The sequence below is a fragment of the Rhinolophus ferrumequinum genome, chromosome 6, assembly GCF_004115265.2.
Source record: "Rhinolophus ferrumequinum isolate MPI-CBG mRhiFer1 chromosome 6, mRhiFer1_v1.p, whole genome shotgun sequence".
NCBI classification, from domain to species: Eukaryota; Metazoa; Chordata; class Mammalia; order Chiroptera; family Rhinolophidae; genus Rhinolophus; species Rhinolophus ferrumequinum.
This window is the reverse complement of record NC_046289.1, coordinates 100441-123171: the sequence shown is the minus strand read 5'-3', so window position 1 is coordinate 123171 and position 22731 is coordinate 100441. Positions and strand designations below refer to the sequence as shown.

General features: G+C 50.3%; 4 gene segments (V, D, J or C); all 4 read right to left on the bottom strand.

The window, feature by feature from the left end:
• Window positions 1-3584: 3584 nt before the first annotated feature.
• Window positions 3585-4157, bottom strand: LOC117023387 (immunoglobulin heavy variable 3-23-like; the record flags this gene model as incomplete). The annotated part of the segment is given in 2 exon segments: window positions 3585-3925; window positions 4027-4157. Coding segments are annotated over 2 exon segments (387 nt in total), but the record flags the coding sequence as incomplete, so codon positions are not given.
• Window positions 4158-9164: 5007 nt separating this feature from the next.
• LOC117024119 (immunoglobulin heavy variable 1-3-like) lies at window positions 9165-9677 on the bottom strand. The segment is given in 2 exon segments: window positions 9165-9496; window positions 9579-9677. Coding segments are annotated over 2 exon segments (378 nt in total).
• A 6479-nt stretch (window positions 9678-16156) lies between these two features.
• On the bottom strand, window positions 16157-16779 carry LOC117024111 (immunoglobulin heavy variable 3-23-like). The segment is given in 2 exon segments: window positions 16157-16581; window positions 16685-16779. Coding segments are annotated over 2 exon segments (471 nt in total).
• A 5055-nt stretch (window positions 16780-21834) lies between these two features.
• Window positions 21835-22340, bottom strand: LOC117023381 (immunoglobulin heavy variable 1-18-like). The segment is given in 2 exon segments: window positions 21835-22181; window positions 22264-22340. Coding segments are annotated over 2 exon segments (378 nt in total).
• Window positions 22341-22731: the final 391 nt, after the last annotated feature.

The following is a 22731-nucleotide window of genomic DNA, read 5'->3' as shown; positions in this document are numbered from 1 at the left end:
GAGGGGATCAGGGGAAAACAGAGTTTATCACGCTCACAGGTCCTACAAACAGGAAGCTCGGGACCACGTGAGACCACATGGAAGGACCAGGGTGGTCAGCAGGCAGGAGACAGGGAGCAGAGGGCAGCTGAGGACCTGGTCTCACTGGCCTTTCCCTGGGAAAGGAGGGGCAGGCAGGTGATCAGCGTTGGATGGACCAGGTTGAGTAATGTCAGTGGGCTCAGACATGAGGGGCGTGTCCCTGTGCCGGGCACGTGGGCCTGGGATGATGAAGGCAGAGAAGTGTGTCCTGGTGTGCGGGCCAGAGAGAGGCGGTGCTCTGGGTGGGTGAGTTTGTGTGTGAAAGGCCTGCTCCAGCCTGGGCCTGTGCTGCCTCTGAGGACTGGGTGTCCACGAGGGGCTGTCTCTCCCCAGCAGGAAAGGTCTGTAAAGACGTGGAAACATGATAAGTAGATAAGGTGATAAAGTGCATGAACACACACGATGCAGGAGGTGCCTTTCTGCATTCCCAGCAGCTGCTCCTTGCCCTGTTCTGTCCCCATTTTATGCAGGAAAACCATGGGTCCTCTATCCTCTACCGTGAACCACGGAGACAGGCCTGGGAAACAGAGTCGTACCCCCAGGAATCTCCTATTCAGACCCCTGAGAACCCCAGGTTCCAGCACCCAAGTTCCTCTCCAGACTCGGGGTTCAGCTCCCCTCTGCTCGTCAGCTCGGGCTCAGGCTTCATGTGGGCGTGTGGGTGGGGCTGTAGGCTGTACACTGTGTGCTGGGCGGGGGCTCCGATACACTCGGGGTCTAGTGTGTGAGCTCTCTACCCTCTCCCATGATTCCTTTCTATTTGATAAAGTAGATGAGCCCATATTTATCCAGGACACAATGGGATGGATGACAGAAGGCTAGCTTCTATAAAAACAGATCTAACAGGTGGAACGGTCTACACCATACAGTGAATTAATCCTGTTCTCCTTGGATTAGGGATGCTGGGCCGTCCCCATGAGGAGTGGACACAGAAATGTCCCTCATAGCGACGAGGGGCCACTTCTGTGAGAAGCTCAAATGCTCCTTAGTCTCTCCGACCAGGAAACTCAGACAGAAATGCAAACATATGGGGTTCCCTACATGGGAAATCTCAGCCCTTCTGATCACACCCACCTGCATCAACCCCTCTGAATGGATGTCTTCCTGAGTGTGGTGAGTCCTTACAGCAAAGACCTTTACGTGGGTGTAAAGCTAAAGTCACCAGCAGACCACCTGTGCCATGTCAGGGCCCCGTGCAAATCAGTGTGAGGGACCCTTGTTAAAGGTTAAGAATTCAGTGACACTGAGAGCACAGCATACACTCTCAGTGATGCACAAATGCTGTTTCTCACTTCTCTTCAGTTGAATGGCTTTAACATGACTCCCAGACTTTAGCTTCATTCTGCAACAGGAAGTGTCTCCTCTTCTTATTGATACCAAGTTGGGCTTATGCCACCAGGTGACCTGGTGCAGGATCGTGGAAGTGACCTGTCCCCCGGTGGTCACGCTGAGCCACACGGGCTGCAGGACGCAGGCGCGTTGTCAGGATTCCTTTCCTTCTATCAAAGACTTTGGGATGAAAGACTGACATTTAAGTTCAGTGTTTTCTCTGCAAAGAGAATAGGACATGAAGACCCAGGGTGAGAACACCTTTCATCACTTACAACTCTTTTAATTGCAGAAATGTGTTGTGTGGGGAGCCATGATTTCTTGATGCTTTGGAACTTTAAGAACTGGCTCAGTTTATCATTAACTTGTTTCTGCTCCTGAGGCATTGTCTTGCCTGCACCTGGAGGGTGCTTGCACACTGCTGAGGTATGCGGTGGGAACGGCCAGTTTCTTGGACACAGATCACTGATGGCTATCAGGATAATGGATAGATTCTGTCATGGGATAATAGCTTTTGAGGAGTTCTTTAGTGATTTTGTAAGTTTCTGGGTAGAAGTTAAAAATTTACTTTCTGTGAGGTAATGCACACTTGTGATTGTTAAACTGCACATACTCAAAGGGTATATAAACGGTGGTAGTGAATAAAGACGGTGCTTCAGGATCACTGAAGACCGGCCGCATCATCATTTGTGTAAGTGTCTCTTTTTCATTCCCACTCCCCTTGTCAGGAACTGTTCGACTCGTAACGGCTGGTCCGCTACAGTTTTGTATCTGCTTGACTCAAAAGTGCAATTGTTTGGTGATTACTTCTATATGGGTACAACCAAATGGATACTTTAAGAAAAACTGTGTAAATGTTAAGACAAGTCAGAAAACAATATTTTATATATTTTCACTGAGAGTAATACTCAATTATTTTCCATTCTTTATCCAGCTTCTTACGTACACTCAGCTCATATGTCTCTGCTGTATTTTAAAATTTCTCCTAAACAAACTTCCATTGTGGGTTCTGTCTGTCCTACTTCATGTCTTTCCCATAACTTAGCTCACAAATATCTGACTATACATATGGGCTGGTCACTGAGACGTGACAAGAGACCAGCACACCCACTACACGTATGTTCCCTGACCTGTCTCAACATTGCGACTCATGAAGTGTCCACCACCGTGGTCTGTACAGGGGGCTCTGTAAGAATGTCCTGTGTCATAAAGCTTCTGAATTGTTAGTGGTGCCTCGTGGTCAGCAGCCAGCTGTTCCCCCACCTGACACAGGCCTGTCCCGCAATAGTGCCTGTGTCACCATGAGTCACATGATTCCATGACATGTGGGCTCAGCAGGGCCACCTGAAAACCCTAGTGAGTGTAACCTGCCCTGGGTGCCCACAAAGGACAGACATGTTAGATGAATTAGATGACATGGGGACACATGAATGCCCATGTATTTACTGGACCTCCCTGCTGTGAAGGGCACTGTGGGGAGAGCTGGGGGTGTGAGCAGAGCTCCAGCCCCGTGGAGCTTAGGGTCTAGGACAGAGTGAGTGAGAATTAGGACAGGAGGTGACAGAAGGTGATGTTGGGGAGGGTTTCAACATTGATTTCACGAAATGAGGAACCAGACACTAAAGGTAAAGAGTTGTAGGGAACACGGAGACCGTGGATGGCAGAGGTCCTGGGGGACTGACCCCCATGGGGCTATGTGAGCCTGTGTGAAGTATGGGCCCCTGTGGGGACACCGTGGGCATGTGGGGGGCAGAGAGCGTGGGCTTAGCCCACAGAGGCCTGCACAGAGCTGGGGTCTCTCTGTGTGGGAAATGTTTCCCAACCACAGGGGAGACGGCAGCCCTCAGGATGGTCTCTCTGTGACAACCAGGACACACAGGAATTTGGTGAAGGAAAGGCCCCAGTGCCTGGCGATATGTCATTGTAAACACTGCTTCCACTTTGTTGGCTGCTGAGAATCCGCAACATTAGAGTCAGAAAGATGATTCACGACTTGTCCCTGGGGGCAGCTGAGAAATTTCAGAGGAAATCTCTGTTCTCAACAGGAAGCCCCTTCCCCACCCAGGTCCCACCTGCTCCTGGGGCTGGTCCCTGTGCTGGGTGTGTCTTGAGCGCCCCCTGGTGTCCTGAGTGTCCCCTGCAGCCCAGCCCCCCTGTCCCCTGCAGGGAGGTTTGTGTCTGGGCTCACACTGACTTCCCCTCACTGTGTCCTTCCCACAGTAATACACGGCCGTGTCGTCAGCTCTCAGGCTGGTCATTTGCAGATACAGCGTGTTCTTGGCATTGTCTCTGGAGATGGTGAATCGGCCCTTCACGGAGTCGGCGTAGTATGTGCTACCACCACTGCTACTAATGTATGAGACCCACTCTAGTCCCTTCCCTGGAGCCTGGCGGACCCAGTCCATGCAATAGCTACTGAAGGTGAAACCTGAGGCTGCACAGGAGAGGCGCAGAGACCCCCCAGGCTGCACCAAGCCTCCCCCAGACTCCACCAGCTGCACCTCACACTGGACACCTGCAAACAGAGACATCCTGGTCAGAAACTGTCACACATCCACTGTTTCTCGCACTCATATTCTCTCACATATTCAGAGTCTCCTGTTCTCCATAATTTACCTCTTAAAACAGCCACAAGGAAAACCCAGCTGAGCCCAAATTCCATGGTGTGTCGTCTGTGCTCAGTCCTGATCACGGAATGGGGACACCTGGGGATCCCGGGGCTGGGGCTCCAGTCCCACAGCTGCAGGGTCAGGGCTGGGCTGGTTTTCATCAGCACAGGGGCCCCTATTTGCATATCCTCCTTCCATATAGGGAGCTCCGGGCTTGGACACCTAGACAAGGGCAGGGCCTCATGCAGGCGTGAGTGTCCTGGTTGGTTGTTGGTCACGTGAGAGTTCAGGAAAACATGATTTCTTACACGGGATGGTGCTGGAGTGAGTGCTCAGCACCCATGACCTCATTTCATTTGTGTGTGAGCACCCAGAGCAAGTGACCGAGGTATCAATCCCACCTGCATGTTGCAGAGGTAAAGCTACACACGGCAGCCTGAGGAGCCGTGTGATGTGTCCAAGGGCACATATCAGCTGAGAGGGAGCCCCAGTACCCTTCCCATGGACCCTACTGCTCCGTCATCCCACTCCAGGGCAGGGATGGACGTGCCAGGTGAGGTTCCAGAACCTCTTTCCTGTAATGAGAGTATGTGTGATTTTCTGCATGGTAGTATTTACCTAAGAATGTAGAGAATCTGAGTTCATGCAGATGTATTTTCATAAGTGTGACATTTTGCATGCTGTTGTCTGTTGTCTATAAGTCTTTCCTTAGCAATTGTCCATTTATTTACTTGTACTGGCTTTAATGATGAATATTTGACCATAGTAAATGGCAGAGTTTAGCATCATGCAGGTCTTACCTGAATCTATAGATATTTTATTGGACCTGGAAGCCAGGAGCACGAGTAAGACAGCCCCACCCATTGTCCTCTCGCTGGGTCATTCCCAGTGTCCCACCTGAGGGACTTGTGGTGATGCCCAGCTCAGGTGGGCTTCTCGTGCAGGAGACTAGCAGGCAGGGAAAGAGCCACCATGGCAGGGACAAGGGACCCTATCAGTAGTGTGGGGCTGTGACTTCCCAGTGGGGAACGAAGACGTTTAAGTCTTAGTGAACCCACAAGGGTACATTTGGAACTGCTCAGTTTTGATGACATGTGGACAAGTGCCAATATCAATATATAATTGAGTGAATGATACTAAATCTAGTGGTGTGTGGACATAGCAGGGGGAAGATGTAAGTGTATGTTGTCAGCCACATTGTATGTAGTGAAATGTCGACATGCATGTTCTTCAAAGCAGAAAAATAAAATAACCCCTATTTATCCTCGGACACCTACTGACTGACAATCCACCAGAATTCCCAGTTCTGTCAATATTATAAGTTAGATTCCTAACAGTATTTCAAAGTCGATGCCAATTCTGACAACGGCCTGGTGTGTCCTCCCCAGCCTGCAGCATCCCCACACCACGTCACTGCCCTGTGCAAACAGCCCACTGGGTCTCCACCAGGAGACTGAGGAGGAGGACACCTGCCCTCACCTGCCATCACCGTCAGTCCCAGACCTCAGTGTTTGCCTTCCTGAGCTGCACGTGCTGAGCCATACGGGCAGCTGGACAGCAGTGAGGGGTGGGTGTGCTCTTCTTCCTGGGAGATGGTCCTGGGGTCTGGGGACACATGTGCCCTGGGAAAGGGGCCCCGGGCTGCACATCCTGTAAGAGTGCACTCGGTGTGCACGTGATGGTGGTGCCCTCACCCCTGGGCACCTCTGGCTTCCCGACCTTCAAGGAGACCAAGAAGACGGAAGAGTTGAGAGGATGCTTTTCTATCCCTGGGACTTGGAGATCCTGAGAAGTTAGAGAGAGAGTCATGGAGCTGATGGAGAGGCTGAGGGTTCTCAGTGACCACAAGGGCCATTTCCACAGAGTCTCTGCCTGGACAGTCAGGAAAGAGCGTCAACAAGTTAATACAATAGAATAATTGGTGACGTCAGTTAGGAACACCCGCCATCAGGAGGAATGCTGTTATTGAAGGTTGGTTATTTATCTATGACACAGAAGTCACTGCCGTCCCAAACTCATGGCTATTACATGATTATAGGAGAGGAAGACGTCGCAGTGCCTGGCCCTTGGGAACTGTGCTCATTACCGTGATGACAGCGTATGTCACGTCCAGCGCAACACGGGCAGTGAGGGAACGAAAAGGGGCGGCATTAGGTTAAGTTTTGAGAAAGAAAGAAACAGACTTGATGCAGTTGAATCTCAGAGGGCCCAGGGTCTCAGAGTCGTGAGACTGGTGTGCAGAATCAGGCCAACTGGTGGCTTTTATTGATTATACAAGGGAGTAAAAATGATCTCATCTACGGTCTGTGAAACTCATCCATCAGATCACAAAGGTGATTTAATCCAATTACCCCTGTCTGCAAACAGCCGGAGCAGAAAGTCCTATGATGACTTATTTAAGGTATGTTCCCTCCTGGGGACAAGCCTCTCATGATAAAACGTTGTTATTGAGCTAAACAGGGAGAGCGGATATTACTGCTCTCCTAATCCTCTCTCACAATCAGGTGAGAGAGAAAGCCAGTGTCAGCAACGGCTTCCTTTTGGCAGGGGAAGGGAGGCAATACTCCTTCCCTTATTTTCCATCATAGCTCATTGGGGTCCGCACACGGTTCCGCCTGTGTTAGGTTGTTCCTCATGTGAGAAATCTGACCCATCCCGGCTGCAAACCATCTTTTGGGGACCGAACAGAGAGACATGAGGTGTAAACATAAAGATGAAGCAAAGTCCCAAGAAAGCAGTCTCACAGACTCTTCTTTCCTTAGGGAACGGTACGAGGGGACAGTCGGCTAGACTGCGGCGTGACAACCAGCGTATTCTAAATAGGAAAGTACAGTGCGGGGAATACAGTCAACAGCATTGTGAAGACTGTACAGTGTCAGACGGGTAGTCGCATATTAGGCGTTCCCGTCATAAATTATATAAATGTCTAACCACTACGCTGCACACATGACACTAATATAAAACTATTGGACGTCAGCTATAATTTGAAATTTAGTCACGTGGATGTGTAGTGCAGCATGTGGAATATAGTCAGTAAAGTTCTAATAGAAAAAAAAGGGGGGAGAGGACACTTCTGTGTTTCCAGAACGTTTAGAAAACACTTTCTGCTGCGTGAACGTCAGGAGGAGGATTGAGGAGCCTGGAGACCAAACCCTGACAGGAGAGCAGCCCTCAGCCCACTCCTCCCGGGACGTGAATTGAGTGCGTCCCGAGCGCCCCCTGGTGGTGCGCGAGCGCCTTTGTCCCAAAGCCCCTGCGGACAGACTGTGTCCCTTCCCCTTTATCCAGCGTCAGTGTGGGACCCTTGGAGCACAAGTGCTCTACACCCTCCTGTGCACAGAATTTATCATTACCTGACCCCTCCATTTCATCTCTTTGGAATGCAAGCGTCCGTAACTCTTATCCTTTGCCTGCCCTGCTGTTGTATTTTAAGAGACAACTTGTCTTCTAGTGTCAGACAGAGAGGATTTTACCCCAGGATAGATCCACCCAAATTGTGACCCATAACTGATTCAGAGATTGTATTTGGGACTTTTGAGATGATGGTACTCAGACATTTCAGACTGGATTTCATGCTTTAATGAGTAAGCTTTTGGGGGATGGTGGGAGGTTCTAACTGTGATTGGCCTGTGGGATGCGTGTGAATACATGGAGGGCTGAGGGAGCTCTGAGATGGTCTGAGTCATGCTTGGACCCTGGGGGTGTTTTATGGGAAAAGGGGCTTTGTCATCCTTGGTTTATTTAGGCATTATGGGAGGAAAAGTTTTTCCTGTGTTTTCTGAGTGACTCCTAATTCAACCACAGTGTTCATAGCAGAGGGAGGCAGAGGGAGATTAGATCCAGGAGAAGAAAGCAATGTGATCTCTGATGGAAGGTGACCTCCTCCTGGTGTGACATTGGAGGAAGAGGACATGGGATCAAGGAAAGCACCTCTAGAAGCTGGAAAATAAAAATAAACAGTCTTTACCATTCTATTCCATCCGGGATTCTGTTCCATATTCTGGGTACATTATAAACAACAATCATTTATTCCCACAGTTCTGCAGGTGGCAATCCAACACCCAGGCCCCACATGATGACAACTGGTGAGGACCCTCTGCCTGGGTCACATCCGGTGGCTTCCTGCTGTGTCCTCACAGGGTGGGAGGGACAAGTAAGCTGCCTGGGGCTCTGCTCCCCTTCCTGAGGGCTGCGCTCTGATGACATAGCCCCTCCCAAATCCCCACCTGCTAACACAACACTTCCTGGGGGTCAGGATTTCAACACACACATTGTCAGAGCACAGCCTCCCCCAGACCCTCCGGGGTGTGTGTGGTGCTGCCAACACCTTGATATCGTCCAGTGAAACTGCCCACGTGCTCTGAGCCCCAGACTGTGAGGGAATCACGTGAGTGGATCTGAGCCCCGCGTGTGTGGAATTAGATTCACTTGTCCTGGGACAGTAACAGGCTGGACGTGGGTCTCACATCATCCAGGGTCTCCCCACGCTGCTCCCTGTGGTGTGAGGACCCCCAGGACTCCCCAGGGACAGGGACACCCGCAGGCTGGGGTCTGAGGGGAGGAGCCTCTTCAGGAACTCACCCCTGCAGGAGAGGCTGAGGGGACGGTGAGCTGACGTAGACTGTGCTTGACCTGACACACCTGTCACCCATGACGTTGTCACCACATGTCATGATGGTCCTCCCAGATGTCATGTGTGTGGTGCTTGATCACAGGTGGGAAGTAAAAAGTCTCCACTCACTCCTATAATCACTTTCCCACAAGCACAGGTCAGTTTTTCAGAATTAAGGGAAACTGAGAGAACTCCCTAGGGAGACACTACAGGCCAATCCCAGAATCTGCTTCCCACCAAGTGATCCCAGGTGACGCCTGAACTACCCTCCCTCATTCAGAGAACACGGAGGCTCCAGATGTGCCCTCTGCAAGGACAATGACACAGGACAGGTCCTTTCAGGAAAGGCTTTCCCTGGTTCTTCCTTGCAGATGTTTGGACCCTGGACACCTTTCCCTGAATGACTGAGGGGCCCTGAGAGCCTCACTGCTCGTCTCAGGTCCTGACTCTGTGTGAGGAAGTCAGGAGACTCATCGTCCCTGTCGTCTCCTCAGCCCCGCACAGCTGCCCTCTCCTCAGGGTTTCTGACACTCTCAGGATGTGGGTCGTCTCACTGTGCCCCTCGCACAGTAATACACGGCCGTGTCCTCAGGTCTCAGACTGCTCAGCTCCATGTAGGCTGTGCTGGTGGACGTGTCTGTGGTGATGGTGACTCTGCCCTGGAACTTCTGTGCGTAGTTTGTGCCACCACTGCCAGGGTAGATCCATCCCATCCACTCAAGACCTTGTCCTGGGGCCTGTCGCACCCAGTGCATATAGTTACTGGTGAAGGTGTATCCGGAAGCCTTGCAGGACACCTTCACGGAGGCCCCAGGCTTCCTCACCTCAGCCCCAGGCTGCACCAGCTGGACCTCGGAGTGGACACCTGTGGGAGGAGACAATAGTGGGTGGATCCCCCGTGACTGGCCCAGGTCCCCTCATCAGCCAGGGACTGGGGAGCCCCTTACCTGTCGCCACTGCCACCAGGAAGAGGACTGTCCATCTCCAGTCCATGGTGAGGGCTGTGCTGTCAGGACGTCAGTCGGGGAGCGTGTGGCTGTGGGGCGATGCTCTCAGGGCCCAGACATGTGCGTATTTAACCCCGCCCACCTCAGCTCATTTGCATATTCATGAGCAGAGTGTTTCATAGCTGAAGACTTGGCCCAACTGAGAGAAGCTCGATGACACAGGACCATGCTCAGTGGGCGTCTGAGGGTCCAAGTCCTAATCCCTGATGGAGGATATGTGTCCCCTGCCGGGTCCCTGAATCTGTGCAGATAGACCCCTCCTACCGAGGAACGAGCCCCCAGGACGTGCTCCTCACTGAGAACCCCCTTTGAACGACACGGAGACCACCTGAGCCTGTTCTGGGCTTTGATCTGAATGTCTCAATCCGGGTTAGTGTGTGTCCCCAGTTCTTTAAGTTAGTAAAACCATCCTTGTCATTCATATTGTTGGTGTAAGACACCTTGAAGTCATGGAAAACTCATTTGAAATTTGATTTTATTGCACATTGTGTTTGGTAAATTCTCCTAGTAGAATAGGAGTTTTACAGACACTTCAGGAGTCCTTGCCGAAATGTTGTTTCACATGTTTTTTAAAGAGGAAGGAAGCCCCAGGCCCTCAGAGGAAGCCCCTCCTCCACTCCCTCCCCACCTGCTCCAGGGGCTGCAGCCCCTGCTGGTTGGGTGTGAGCGCCCCCTGCAGCCCAGCTGTGCCCTGCAGGGGAGGGTCCTGTCTGGGCTCACAGGGCATGACCTCTAGCGTCTCTAGTCCAGTGTTACATGTCTGTGCCTGACCTCACAGTGCTCCCTCAGTGACACCATAAGCTTTGACATCATCTGTGGAAATAGTCAATTGGCCTCACTAAACCCCAATGACACTGCAAAGAGACCTTAAACAAAGGTTTCATAAAACCCCAGGGAGACCTTTCCTGGGGCTGCCAGATGCACTGACACTCCTGAGTCCAGAAACTCAGGGGGCTTTGGGGGCCTCTTACTTCCTTTGACTTCCTCTGATTGAAGGTGACATCTGAGAATCCCTGCGTTGTATCACAGACCGCACTACCTCTGCTCGTGAATAAATTAGACACACAGAGTGGATGATTTTAGCAGTAATGAACCCCAAATTGTCCTTGTCCCCTGTACCAACTACATGGGCAGTCCCCCAATCTGACCCTAGGCATCTGTGTATGATTTCTCTTCTCTTGTCAATAGAACCCCAGGAAATGTGTCAAACACACAGACTTGGGAAGAACCTACACCCTGGCTCTACTATTCCTCAGACAATGGAATACGTGCAGAGGACCCATGAGATGGGACAGTCTTGTCCCTCAGATTGTCAGATATGATGTCCAATCACACTATTGCCCACTCACGGCACCTGCAGTGGGCGTCCTTTGGAGAACCCATGTCTGCGGGAGGGGAGACACCTGAGAATTTGGAGGAGGAGGAGGCAGCACCATTGTCAGCTGACTCAGGTGAGACTGCTCGTGTGTGTGTGACGTTATGTATCCTTGTGATTAATCACCTGTGAGGTGGTCCCCTGGGTCTGGCTGTGACCTCCTCAAGGGCTCTCCCGTGGTCAGCTCACTTCCCTGTGACCCCGCCCTTCCCCCTGCAGCACCCATAGTCTCTTCCTGACTCCGTTAACCTGGCAACTGTGCCCCCTCCCCAGGTCTGTCATAGGTAAGAATTCCCGCCCACCACTCAAAATAGGGTTCAGGAAAAGTCCTTCCCCTGGAGGGTCTGCCTGAGGGAAGTTCTGGGTGGATTTCTCAGTGTTCGTCCTCCCCTCCCCCTGTCAGGGACATGAGGGGACCCACATGCATCCTCCCTGGAGAACCTGGATGTGTCTGGAGGGAAAGCCCCCAGAAGTGTGGGGTGTGGCCCCAGGACCCCTCCCCCCCAGGAGCCCACCCGTGTGCTCCATCCACTCAGAATACTCACCTGGAAGTGCTCCTACCAGCTGAACCTCCAGCAGCTTCTGCCCCAGGTGAGCAGAATCACCTGCACTCTGGATGTGCCTGTGTTTCCAGTTATCACAGTGGAGGCTGTTCTTGCAATTTTAGTTCTGTGACGGGTTCAGGACACATGATTGATCTTCATTTTTCCAGGTTCTCTTCTAAGAAAGGGAGTGATGATTTCCAAGGTCTTTAATGTTGGTGCAGAAAGCAGATGGACCTTCACAGGTCATCTTTGACCTGTTACTAGAGGTGGGAATCTCACCTCACTAAGAGTAAGAGGCACCTGGACAGACATAAGTGAACATAACATCCCTGAATGTCTAAGGAACTACAACTCCTTCCCAGGAAGCTGGAAAATGGAATGTACAACAGGCCAGGAACCTGTTAAGCCTCAGGTGATGTCACACTTGGAAGGGCATCCGTGCCCCTGGCTGGACCCAGGAGGTGCCCCTGCAGCCTCACACCAGAAAGAGGAGCTCCCACTCCTTCAACACAAGCCAACAGGTGAGAATGCTGTTTCCCAGGTGGGTGCAGAGCAGGGTGGGGAGATGGAGGTGCCCTTGGCTTCCAGGATGCACTGGACACGGGGCCCCAAATCCCATCTGAGAGGCTCTGATCTAAGTGTGAGGACGTCTCATTAGCTCTGCCTTCTGAAACCTGTGGCTGAGTCAGGATGATCAGGAATGTGACTTATTCCCTCTGGTCATGAAACCTGCTTCACAGGGAGCTTGTGAGGGAGTGAATTCTCTCCCCCACCAGTCACATATTGAAGCCCTAAGACCCAGTGGCCTGTTCTTGGAGAAGGGCTTGTAGGAAGTACTGATGGTTAAGTGAGGTCATTAATTATGTTTAAATGAGGTCATTCAGTAGCATTGGTGGCCTTATAAGAAGAGGGAGAGAAAGAGAGATGTCCCTCTCTCTCCACCACATGAGATTACAGTGAGACGTCAGCTGTCTGCCCATCAGGATGAGTTCCCACTGGTAATCGATTCATCTGGCAACTTGACCTTGGCCTTCTGGTCCCTCAGAATGTGAGAAAATAGATTTCTGTTGTTTAAGCCACCCAGACGTTGGTTTTGGTACATAGATCATCGTGAACACAGTGGTGGTTGAAACGTGGACCTAAGAAGCCACTCTGCTGAGGCTCAGATGGAAATAAGGAGCATGTTATGGGTCCCTGAGGAATGGTGATCCTTGTTATAAAGTGTCGAAGAGCTTGGCTGAACTGGTTTCCTGTGTCATGTGGAAGGTAGAACTTGTGAGCAATGGAACTGGATGTTCAGCTGAGGAGATTTCTAAGCCAAGTGTAGGAGGGGCTTGGCTCCTCCTGGCTGCTTCTCCTAAAAGGTGAGGGAGGCAGATGGACTGAGCATCGCAGTATTAATCGAATGCTAATCTGAATTTGGAGATTTGAAAAACTGTCAGCGTATCCATATTTCCACAATAAGCTAGAAAGCTGATTGTGAAGAGGGCATGAAAGGTGTTGCTGAAAAACCCTTTGACAAATAAAATCATGGGTATGCCTCACTGGTTTAATCAGGTGTCTCAGCATAAGCCGGGAGTAGAGATGAGGCCATACCAGCAGATACACTGTCATTTAATAATACACAGGGACGAGAAGGTGGGGCAGAAGGAAGGAATGCTGTCAGACTCCTGGGAATCTAAAGAACAGGATCATAGTTCAAATTGGCTGTGGATATGCATTACTGGATAAAAAGAAGGAACGAAGACCTTAAAGAGGATTTAGAGGTCATCAGGGCTGACTGCTGGTTTCAAAGACTTTAACCATCTCCTTGGTTTGAACAGGCGACACGACCAGCAGCAAAAGCCTTTGGGTGGGACCCACCCGGCAGAGCCTGCGATGCGTGACCCCTGCCAGCACAGCCGTGGTGAGACTGCCCTAGTGGCTCCAGAAAGTGAAAGATCACCTGAGTGGGGTTGGTAAGTGGGACCATCACCCTGTTCCATACAGAATGGGGGCCATCCAGCCAAAGAAGACAGTTCTCCAAACTTCATGTCCCATGGAATTTTCCTGGCAGGTTACAGAGCAGATGGGGATCCATCACTCCTTCCTTCTTTCCTATTCATCACTTTCCAAATGGAAATGTCTCCCCTATGCCTGACCCACCTTCACATTTAGGAAGCACATAACTTGTCTGGTTTCATAGGTTCACAGCTGGAGAGGAATTTTGCCTCAGGATGAATCACACCTCAAGGTCACCAATATCTCATGAGACTATACTTAGGTGAGATTTTGGACCTAGCCTTAGAGCTGATGCTGAAATGAGTCAGGCTTTAGGGCTGTGGGGGTAATGTCAGACTCTTTTATATGTGAGGAAGGCATGAATTTGGGGGGACCAGAGGTGGGATGTTATGGATTGAACTGGGTGCCTCCCAAATTTGTATGTTGGAGTCTTACTGCTCAATGATGGTGTGTAAAATAGAGCTTTGAGAAGACAAGTAAGGTCACACGAGGTCAGAATGTGGTGGTGGAACTCCAATAGGTTTGGAGCATTGTACGAAGAGGAGGAGAGAGATCTCCCTCCACCATTTAAGGCACGTAAGGACTCAGTAAGAACGTGGTCAACTGCGAGCCAGGTCAGACCTTTCACCAGGACCTAAATCAGCCGGGCCTTGGTTTTGAACTTTCCAGCCTCCACAACAGTCAAAATCAATTACTGTCGTTTAAGCCACGTGGCCTTTGGTACCTTTTCCTGGCAGTCCAAGCTGAGTGAGAAAGCTTGGTATTCGTAATTATACAAAAATATTTGATACTTTCATGGAAGGGAACACATATGTAAGTGATTGATAAATACAAAGTAAAATGGAGACAAAATAGTGATGTTAAATAAAGATAAACAATATTAGAAATTCGCTTAGGAAAAGAAAATGAAATATTGTGCTTCTGCATTTTTCTTATAAGAATGTATCTTCTAATAACACATACATTAAATACATCTGTGTGTATGTGTTTGTGTATGTGTGTGTGTGTATGTGTGTATGACGATAACAACATTGCATAAAATAAAGTTATTTATTAAGTGTCTCTTAGGAAGTCCGGGGACGTGATCCTCAATGGCCACATAAGATGGAAAAAAAATCGAATGAGGCACCAGCTGCTTCACCCACAGACACTTAGGCTTTCCTCTTTCTTCTCTTTTCTCCTGAGGACACGAGACTCTACATAGGGTCGGGGACTAAGCCTGGGAAATTGCATTCCTGAAAGCTGCTGAACTAAGAGGGATAGACCATATTTTGCTGTGTATAATGTGCATTCATGTTTTTGGTCCAAACTCTCAGGGAAAAATCTTTTGTTTTAATTTTTGAATTCACAGTTTTCTTTGTTTACCTACAGGTACTTGATTTTGTATTACAGAGGAACTTCAGCATTTTTAAAACATATTATTGTACAAGAAATTTTACATAACATATAATTGCAAAACACAGAACAGGTATAAGGTACAAAAAATTTATGTATTGGCAACAAATTTGTGATATTTATGCATCATAGAAGGCCAGGAACTCTTCGTCGTTGCAAGTTTGTCATAAGTTCAACAAAATTGATTATTGTCTTCCAGCGTATTGTTTTCCATATGGATAGCTTTATTGGTTTCTAGTGTTACACCATTAATTCACAAGCATAAATAAAAGAATCAAAAACATTTACCCCCCCTTCTTCGTTCTCCTTCCTCCCTCCAGTTCAAGCCGTTGTTTCTCAGTCTAGTTGTGTGGGACACAGCTCCTTGGCCTGTGCTGGTATTAAGAGCCATGCGCTCCTCCCTGAGGCTTTCGGTCACCAGTCATCGGTAGGCTGCTCACAGCTGCTCACGGCAGCTCAGTTCCAGGGAGAGCTGTTGGTCACAATCTTAGCTGTACGGGCTCAGCACACCAGCTGGGAATCGAACTGTCGGCCTTCGGCATTAGGAGCACGGAGCTCCAACCGCCTGAGCCACCGGGCTGGCCCAAAAACATTTATATAGATATGGAGTTAGTACTTCCCATGTATAATGCTCATGCTTATTTTTCCCTCACACATTTGGGGAAAAAACTGCACACTGTACACGGCAAAATGTATATGTTCTCAGGTTATTTGGGTAAATAATATTGGAGATTTAAATTCCAATACAGATTAATTTTCTATACCAAAACTTACTGTTCCTAATATTATACAAATAAACATGTGGAATTTATTATTATTATTATTATTATTATTATTACTATTATTATTATTACTATTATATTAGCTGAAGATTCCTGAGACTATCCAGACAGGGACCTACATTGTGCAAATTCACTTCAGTGACAACTGCATGAGACTCTTGTGCACAATACAGACCCTATTTAAGAGATGAAGCAAAAAATATGTACCTACGTAAATGTGTGCCATGTGTAAATGTCTATTGTGTTTGAATACTTAACACACCATGTCATTATTTAGAATAGATAAATAATGGGGGAGTCTCTAGTGGTACATATTTTTAATTAAATTAAGCTGACTCTACATGGTGACAGGACACTCCCTTCCCATGTCCCCTCCTTCCCTGTTACACCTGCCCTCAGGCTCCTTCCTGAGTTGAAATGTCACAAGTGTCCCAGGAGGTCGGAGCACAGCCTCCTGGACCTGACCGCCCCCTGGTGTCCTGAGTGTCCCCTGCAGGGAGGTTTGTGTCTGGGCTCACACTGACTTCCCCTCACTGTGTCCCTCGCACAGTAATACACGGCCGTGTCGTCAGCTTTCAGGCTGGTCATTTGCAGATACAGCGTGTTCTTGGCGTTGTCTCTGGAGATGGTGAATCGGCCCTTCACGGAGTCGGCGTAGTATGTGCTACCACCACCATTACTAATGGCTGAGACCCACTCCAGGCCCTTCCCTGGAGCCTGGCGGACCCAGCTCATCCAGTAGCTACTGAAGGTGAATCCAGAGGCTGCACAGGAGAGGCGCAGAGACCCCCCAGGCTGCACCAAGCCTCCCCCAGACTCCACCAGCTGCACCTCACACTGGACACCTGCAAACACAGAGACATCCTGGTCAGAAACTGTCGCACAGCCACTGTTTCTCTCACTCATATTCTCTCACATACTCAGAGTCTCCTGTTCTCCATAAATTACCTCTTAAAACAGCCACAAGGAAAACCCAGCTGAGCCCAAACTCCATGGTGTGTCGTCTGTGCTCTGTCCTGATCACAGGAATGGGGACACCTGGGGATCCCGGGGCTGGGGCTCCTGTCCCACAGCTGCAGGGTCAGGGCTGGGCTGGTTTTCATCAGCACAGGGGCCCCTATTTGCATGTCCTCCTTCCATATAGGGAGCTCCGGGCTTGGACACCTAGACAAGGGCAGGGCCTCATGCAGGGGTGAGTGTCCTGGTTGGTTGGTGGCCACGTGAGAGTTCAGGAAAACATGATTTCTTATACGGGATGGTGCTGGAGTGAGTGCTCAGCACCCATGACCTCATTTCATTTGTGTGTGAGCACCCAGAGCAAGTGACCGAGGATATCAATCCCACCTGCATGTTGCAGAGGTGAAGCTACACACGGCAGCCCAAGGAGCCGTGTGATGTGTCAAGGGCACATATCAGCTGAGAGGGAGCCCCAGTACCCTCCCCATGGACCCCACTGCTCCCTCATCCCACTCCAGGGCAGGGATGGACGTGCCAGGTGAGGTTCCAGAACCTCTTTCCTGTAATGAGAACATGTGCGATTTTCTGCATTGTAGTATTTACCTAAGAATGTAGAGAATCTGAGTTCATGCAGATGTATTTTCATAAGTGGGACATTTTGCATGTTATTGTCTGTGTCTGTAAGTCTTTCCGTACCAATTGTCCATTTGTTTACTTATAGTAGCTTTAATGATGCATATTTGACCATAGTAAACAGCAAGATTAGGAGGATGCAGGTATTACCTGAATCTATAGACATTTTATTGGACCTGGAAGCAAGGAGCACGAGTAGGAACAGCCCCACCGATTGTCCTCTCTCTGGGTCATTCCCAGTGTCCCAGCAAGTGGAGGGACTTGTGGTGATGCCCAGCTCAGGTGGGCTTCTCGTGCAGGAGACTAGCAGGCAGGGAAAGAGCCACCATTGCAGGGACAAGGGACCCTGTCAGTAGAGTGGGGCTGTGACTTCACAGTGGGGAACGAAGACGTTTAACTCTTAGTGCACCCATGTGGGTATATTTGGAACTGCTCAGTTTTGATGACATGTGGACAAGTGCCAATATCAATATATAATTGAGTGAATGATACTAAATCTACTGGTGTGTGGACATAGCAGGGGGAAGATGTAAGTGTATGTTGTCAGCCACATTGTTTCTAGTGAAATGTCCACATACATGTTCCTCGAAGGAGAAAACTAAAATAAACCCTAATTCTCCTCTGACACCTACTGACTGACAAACCACCAGAATCCGCAATCTGTCTATATTATAAGTTATATCCCTAACTGTATTTCAAAGTCAATGTCAATTCTGACAACGGCATGGTGTGTCCTCCCCAGCCTGCAGCATCCCCACACCACGTCCCTGCCCTGTGCAAACAGCCCACTGGGTCTCCACCAGGAGACTGAGGAGGAGGACACCTGCCCTCACCTGCCATCACCTCAGTCCCAGACCTCAGGGTTTGCCTTCCTGAGCTGCACGTGCTGAGCTATACGGGCAGCTGGACAGCAGTGAGGGGTGGGTGTGCTCTTCTTCCAGGGAGATGGTCCTGGGGTCTGGGGACACATGTGCCCCTGGGAAAGGGGCCCCGGGCTGCACATCCTGTAAGAGTGCACTCGGTGTGCACGTGATGGTGGTGCCCTCACCCCTGGGCACCTCTGGCTTCCTGACCTTCCAGGAGACCAAGAAGACAAAGTGTTGAGAGGATGCTTTTCTATCCCTGGGACTTGGAGATCCTGAGAAGTTAGAGAGAGAGTCATGGAGCTGATGGAGATGCTGAGGGTTCTCAGTGACCACAAGGGCCATTTCCACAGAGTCTCTGCCTGGACAGTCAGGAAAGAGCGTCAACAAGTTAATACAACAGAATAATTGGTGACGTCAGTTAGGAACACCCGCCATCAGGAGGAATGCTGTTATTGAAGGTTGGTTATTTATCTATGACACAGAAGTCACTGCCGTCCCAAACTCATGGCTATTACCTGATTATAGGAGAGGAAGATGTCGCAGTGCCTGGCCCTTGGGAACTGTGCTCATTACCGTGGTGACCGTGTATGTCACGTCCAGCGCAACACGGGCAGTGAGGGAACGAAAAGGGGCGGCGTTAGGTTAAGTTTTAAGCAAGAAAGAAACAGAGACTTGATGCAGTTGAATCTCAGAGGGCCCAGGGTCTCAGAGTCGTGAGAGACTGGAGTGCAGAATCAGGCCAACTGGTGGCTTTTATTGATTATACAAGGGAGTAAAAATGATCTCATCTACGGTCTGTGAAACTCATCCATCAGATCACAAAGGTGATTTAATCCAATTACCCCTGTCTGCAAACAGCCGGAGCAGAGAGTCCTATGATGACTTATTTAAGGTATGTACCCTCCTGGGGACAAGCCTCTCATGATAAAACTTTGTTATTGAGCTAAACAGGGAGAGCGGATATTACTGCTCTCCTAATCCTCTCTCACAATCAGGTGAGAGAGAAAGCCAGTGTCAGCAACGGCTTCCTTTTGGCAGGGGAAGGGAGGCAATACTCCTTCCCTTATTTTCCATCATAGCTCATTGGGGTCCGCACACGGTTCCGCCTGTCTTAGGTTGTTCCTCATGTGAGAAATCTGACCCATCCCGGCTGCAAACCATCTTTTGGGGACCGAACAGAGAGACATGAGGTGTAAACATAAAGATGAAGCAAAGTCCCAAGAAAGCAGTCTCACAGACTCTTCTTTCCTTAGGGAAAGGTACGAGGGGACAGTCGGCTAGACTGTGGCGTGACAACCAGCGTATTCTAAATAGGAAAGTACAGTGCGGGGAATACAGTCAACAGCATTGTGAAGACTGTACAGTGTCAGACGGGTAGTCGCATATTAGGGGTTCCCGTCATAAATTATATAAATGTCTAACCACTACGCTGCACACATGACACTAATATAAAACAGTATTGGACGTCAGCTATAATTTGAAATTTAGTCACGTGGATGTGTAGTGCAGCATGTGGAATATAGTCAGTAAAGTTCTAATAGAAAAAAAAGGGGGGAGAGGACACTTCTGTGTTTCCAGAACGTTTAGAAAACACTTTCTGCTGCGTGAACGTCAGGAGGAGGATTGAGGAGCCTGGAGACCAAACCCTGACAGGAGAGCAGCCCTCAGCCCACTCCTCCCGGGACGTGAATTGAGTGCGTCCCGAGCGCCCCCTGGTGGTGCGCGAGCGCCTTTGTCCCAAAGCCCCTGCGGACAGACTGTGTCCCTTCCCCTTTATCCAGCATCAGTGTGGGACCCTTGGAGCACAAGTGCTCTACACCCTCCTGTGCACAGGATTTATCATTACCTGACCCCTGCATTTCATCTCTTTGGAATGCAAGCGTCCGTAACTCTTATCCTTTGCCTGCCCTGCTGTTGTATTTTAAGAGACAACTTGTCTTCTAGTGTCAGACACAGAGGATTTTACCCCAGGAGAGATCCACCCAAATTGTGACCCATAACTGATTCAGAGATTGTATTTGGGACTTTTGAGATGATGGTACTCAGACATTTCAGACTGGATTTCATGCTTTAATGAGTAAGCTTTTGGGGGATGGTGGGAGGTTCTAACTGTGATTGGCCTGATTGGCCTGTGGGATGCGTGTGAATACATGGAGGGCTGGGGGAGCTCTGAGATGGTCTGAGTCATGCTTGGACCCTGGGGGTGTTTTATGGGAAAAGGGGCTTTGTCATCCTTGGTTTATTTAGGCATTATGGGAGGAAAAGTTTTTCCTGTGTTTTCTGAGTGACTCCTAATTCAACCACAGTGTTCATAGCAGAGGGAGGCAGAGGGAGATTAGATCCAGGAGAAGAAAGCAATGTGATCTCTGATGGAAGGTGACCTCCTCCTGGTGTGACATTGGAGGAAGAGGACATGGGATCAAGGAAAGCACTTCTAGAAGCTGGAAAATAAAAATAAACAGTCTTTACCATTCTATTCCATCCGGGATTCTGTTCCATATTCTGGGTACATTATAAACAACACACATTTATTCCCACAGTTCTGCAGGTGGCAATCCAACACCCAGGCCCCACATGGTCACCACTGGTGAGGGCCCTCTGCCTGGGTCACATCTGGTGGCTTCCTGCTGTGTCCTCACAGGGTGGGAGGGACAAGTCAGCTGCCTGGGGCTCATTAGAGGGGCTCTGCTCCCCTTCCTGAGGGCTGCGCTCTGATGCTTAGCCCCTCCCAAATCCCCACCTGCTAACACAACCCTTCCTGGGGGTCAGGATTTCAACACACACATTGTCAGAGCACAGCCTCCCCCAGACCCTCCGGAATGTGTGTGGTGCTGCCAACACCTTGATATCGTCCAGTGAAACTGCCCACGAGCTCTGAGCCCCAGACTGTGAGGGAATCACGTGAGTGGATCTGAGCCCCGCGTGTGTGGAATTAGATTCACTTGTCCTGGGACAGTAACAGGCTGGACGTGGGTCTCACATCATCCAGGGTCTCCCCACGCTGCTCCCTGTGGTGTGAGGACCCCCAGGACTCCCCAGGGACAGGGACACCCGCAGGCTGGGGTCTGAGGGGAGGAGCCTCTTCAGGAACTCACCCCTGCAGGAGAGGCTGAGGGATGGTGAGCTGACGTAGACTGTGCTTGACCTGGCACACCTGTCACCTATGACGTTGTCACCACGTGTCATGCTGGTCCTCCTAGATGTCATGTGTGTGGTGCTTGATCACAGGTGGGAAGTAGAAATTCTCCACTCGCTCCTATTCTCACTTTCCCCCAAGCACAGCTCTGCTTTTCAGAAATAAGGGAAACTGAGGGAACTTCCTAGGGAGACACTACAGCCAATCCCAGAATCTGCCTCCCACCAACTAAACCCAGGTGATGCCTGAACTACCCTCCCTCATTCAGAGAACACAGAGGGTCCAGATGTGCCCTCTGCAAGGACAATGACACATGACCCGTCCTTTCAGGAAAGGCTTTCCCTGGTTCTTCCTTGCAGATGTTTGGACCCTGGACACCTTTCCCTGAATGACTGAGGGGCCCTGAGAGCCTCACTGCTCGTCTCAGGTCCTGACTCTGTGTGAGGAAGTCAGGAGACTCATCGTCCCTGTCGTCTCCTCAGCCCCGCACAGCTGCCCTCTCCTCAGGGTTTCTGACACTCTCAGGATGTGGGTCGTCTCACTGTGTCCCTCGCACAGTAATACACGGCCGTGTCCTCAGGTCTCAGACTGCTCAGCTCCATGTAGGCTGTGCTGGTGGACGTGTCTGGGGTGATGGTGACTCTGCCCTGGAACTTCTGTGCGTAGTTTGTGCCACCACTGCCAGGGTAGATCCATCCCATCCACTCAAGCCCTTGTCCTGGGGCCTGTCGCACCCAGCTCATCCAGTAGCTGGTGAAGGTGTATCCGGAAGCCTTGCAGGACACCTTCACGGAGGCCCCAGGCTTCCTCACCTCAGCCCCAGGCTGCACCAGCTGGACCTCGGAGTGGACACCTGTGGGAGGAGACAATAGTGGGTGGATCCCCCGTGACTGGCCCAGGTCCCCTCATCAGCCAGGGACTGGGGAGCCCCTTACCTGTCGCCACTGCCACCAGGAAGAGGACTGTCCATCTCCAGTCCATGGTGAGGGCTGTGCTGTCAGGACGTCAGTCGTGGAGCGTGTGGCTGTGGGGCGATGCTCTCAGGGCCCAGACATGTGCGTATTTAACCCCGCCCACCTCAGCTCATTTGCGTATTCATGAGCAGAGTGTTTCATAGCTGAAGACTTGGCCCAACTGAGAGAAGCTCGATGACACAGGACCATGCTCAGTGGGCGTCTGAGGGTCCAAGTCCTAATCCCTGATGGAGGATATGTGTCCCCTGCCAGGTCCCTGAATCTGTGCAGATAGACCCCTCCTACCGAGGAACGAGCCCCCAGGACGTGCTCCTCACTGAGAACCCCCTTTGAACGACACGGAGACCACCTGAGCCTCTTCTGGGCTTTGATCTGAATGTCTCAATCCGGGTTAGTGTGTGTCCCCAGTTCTTTAAGTTAGTAAAACCA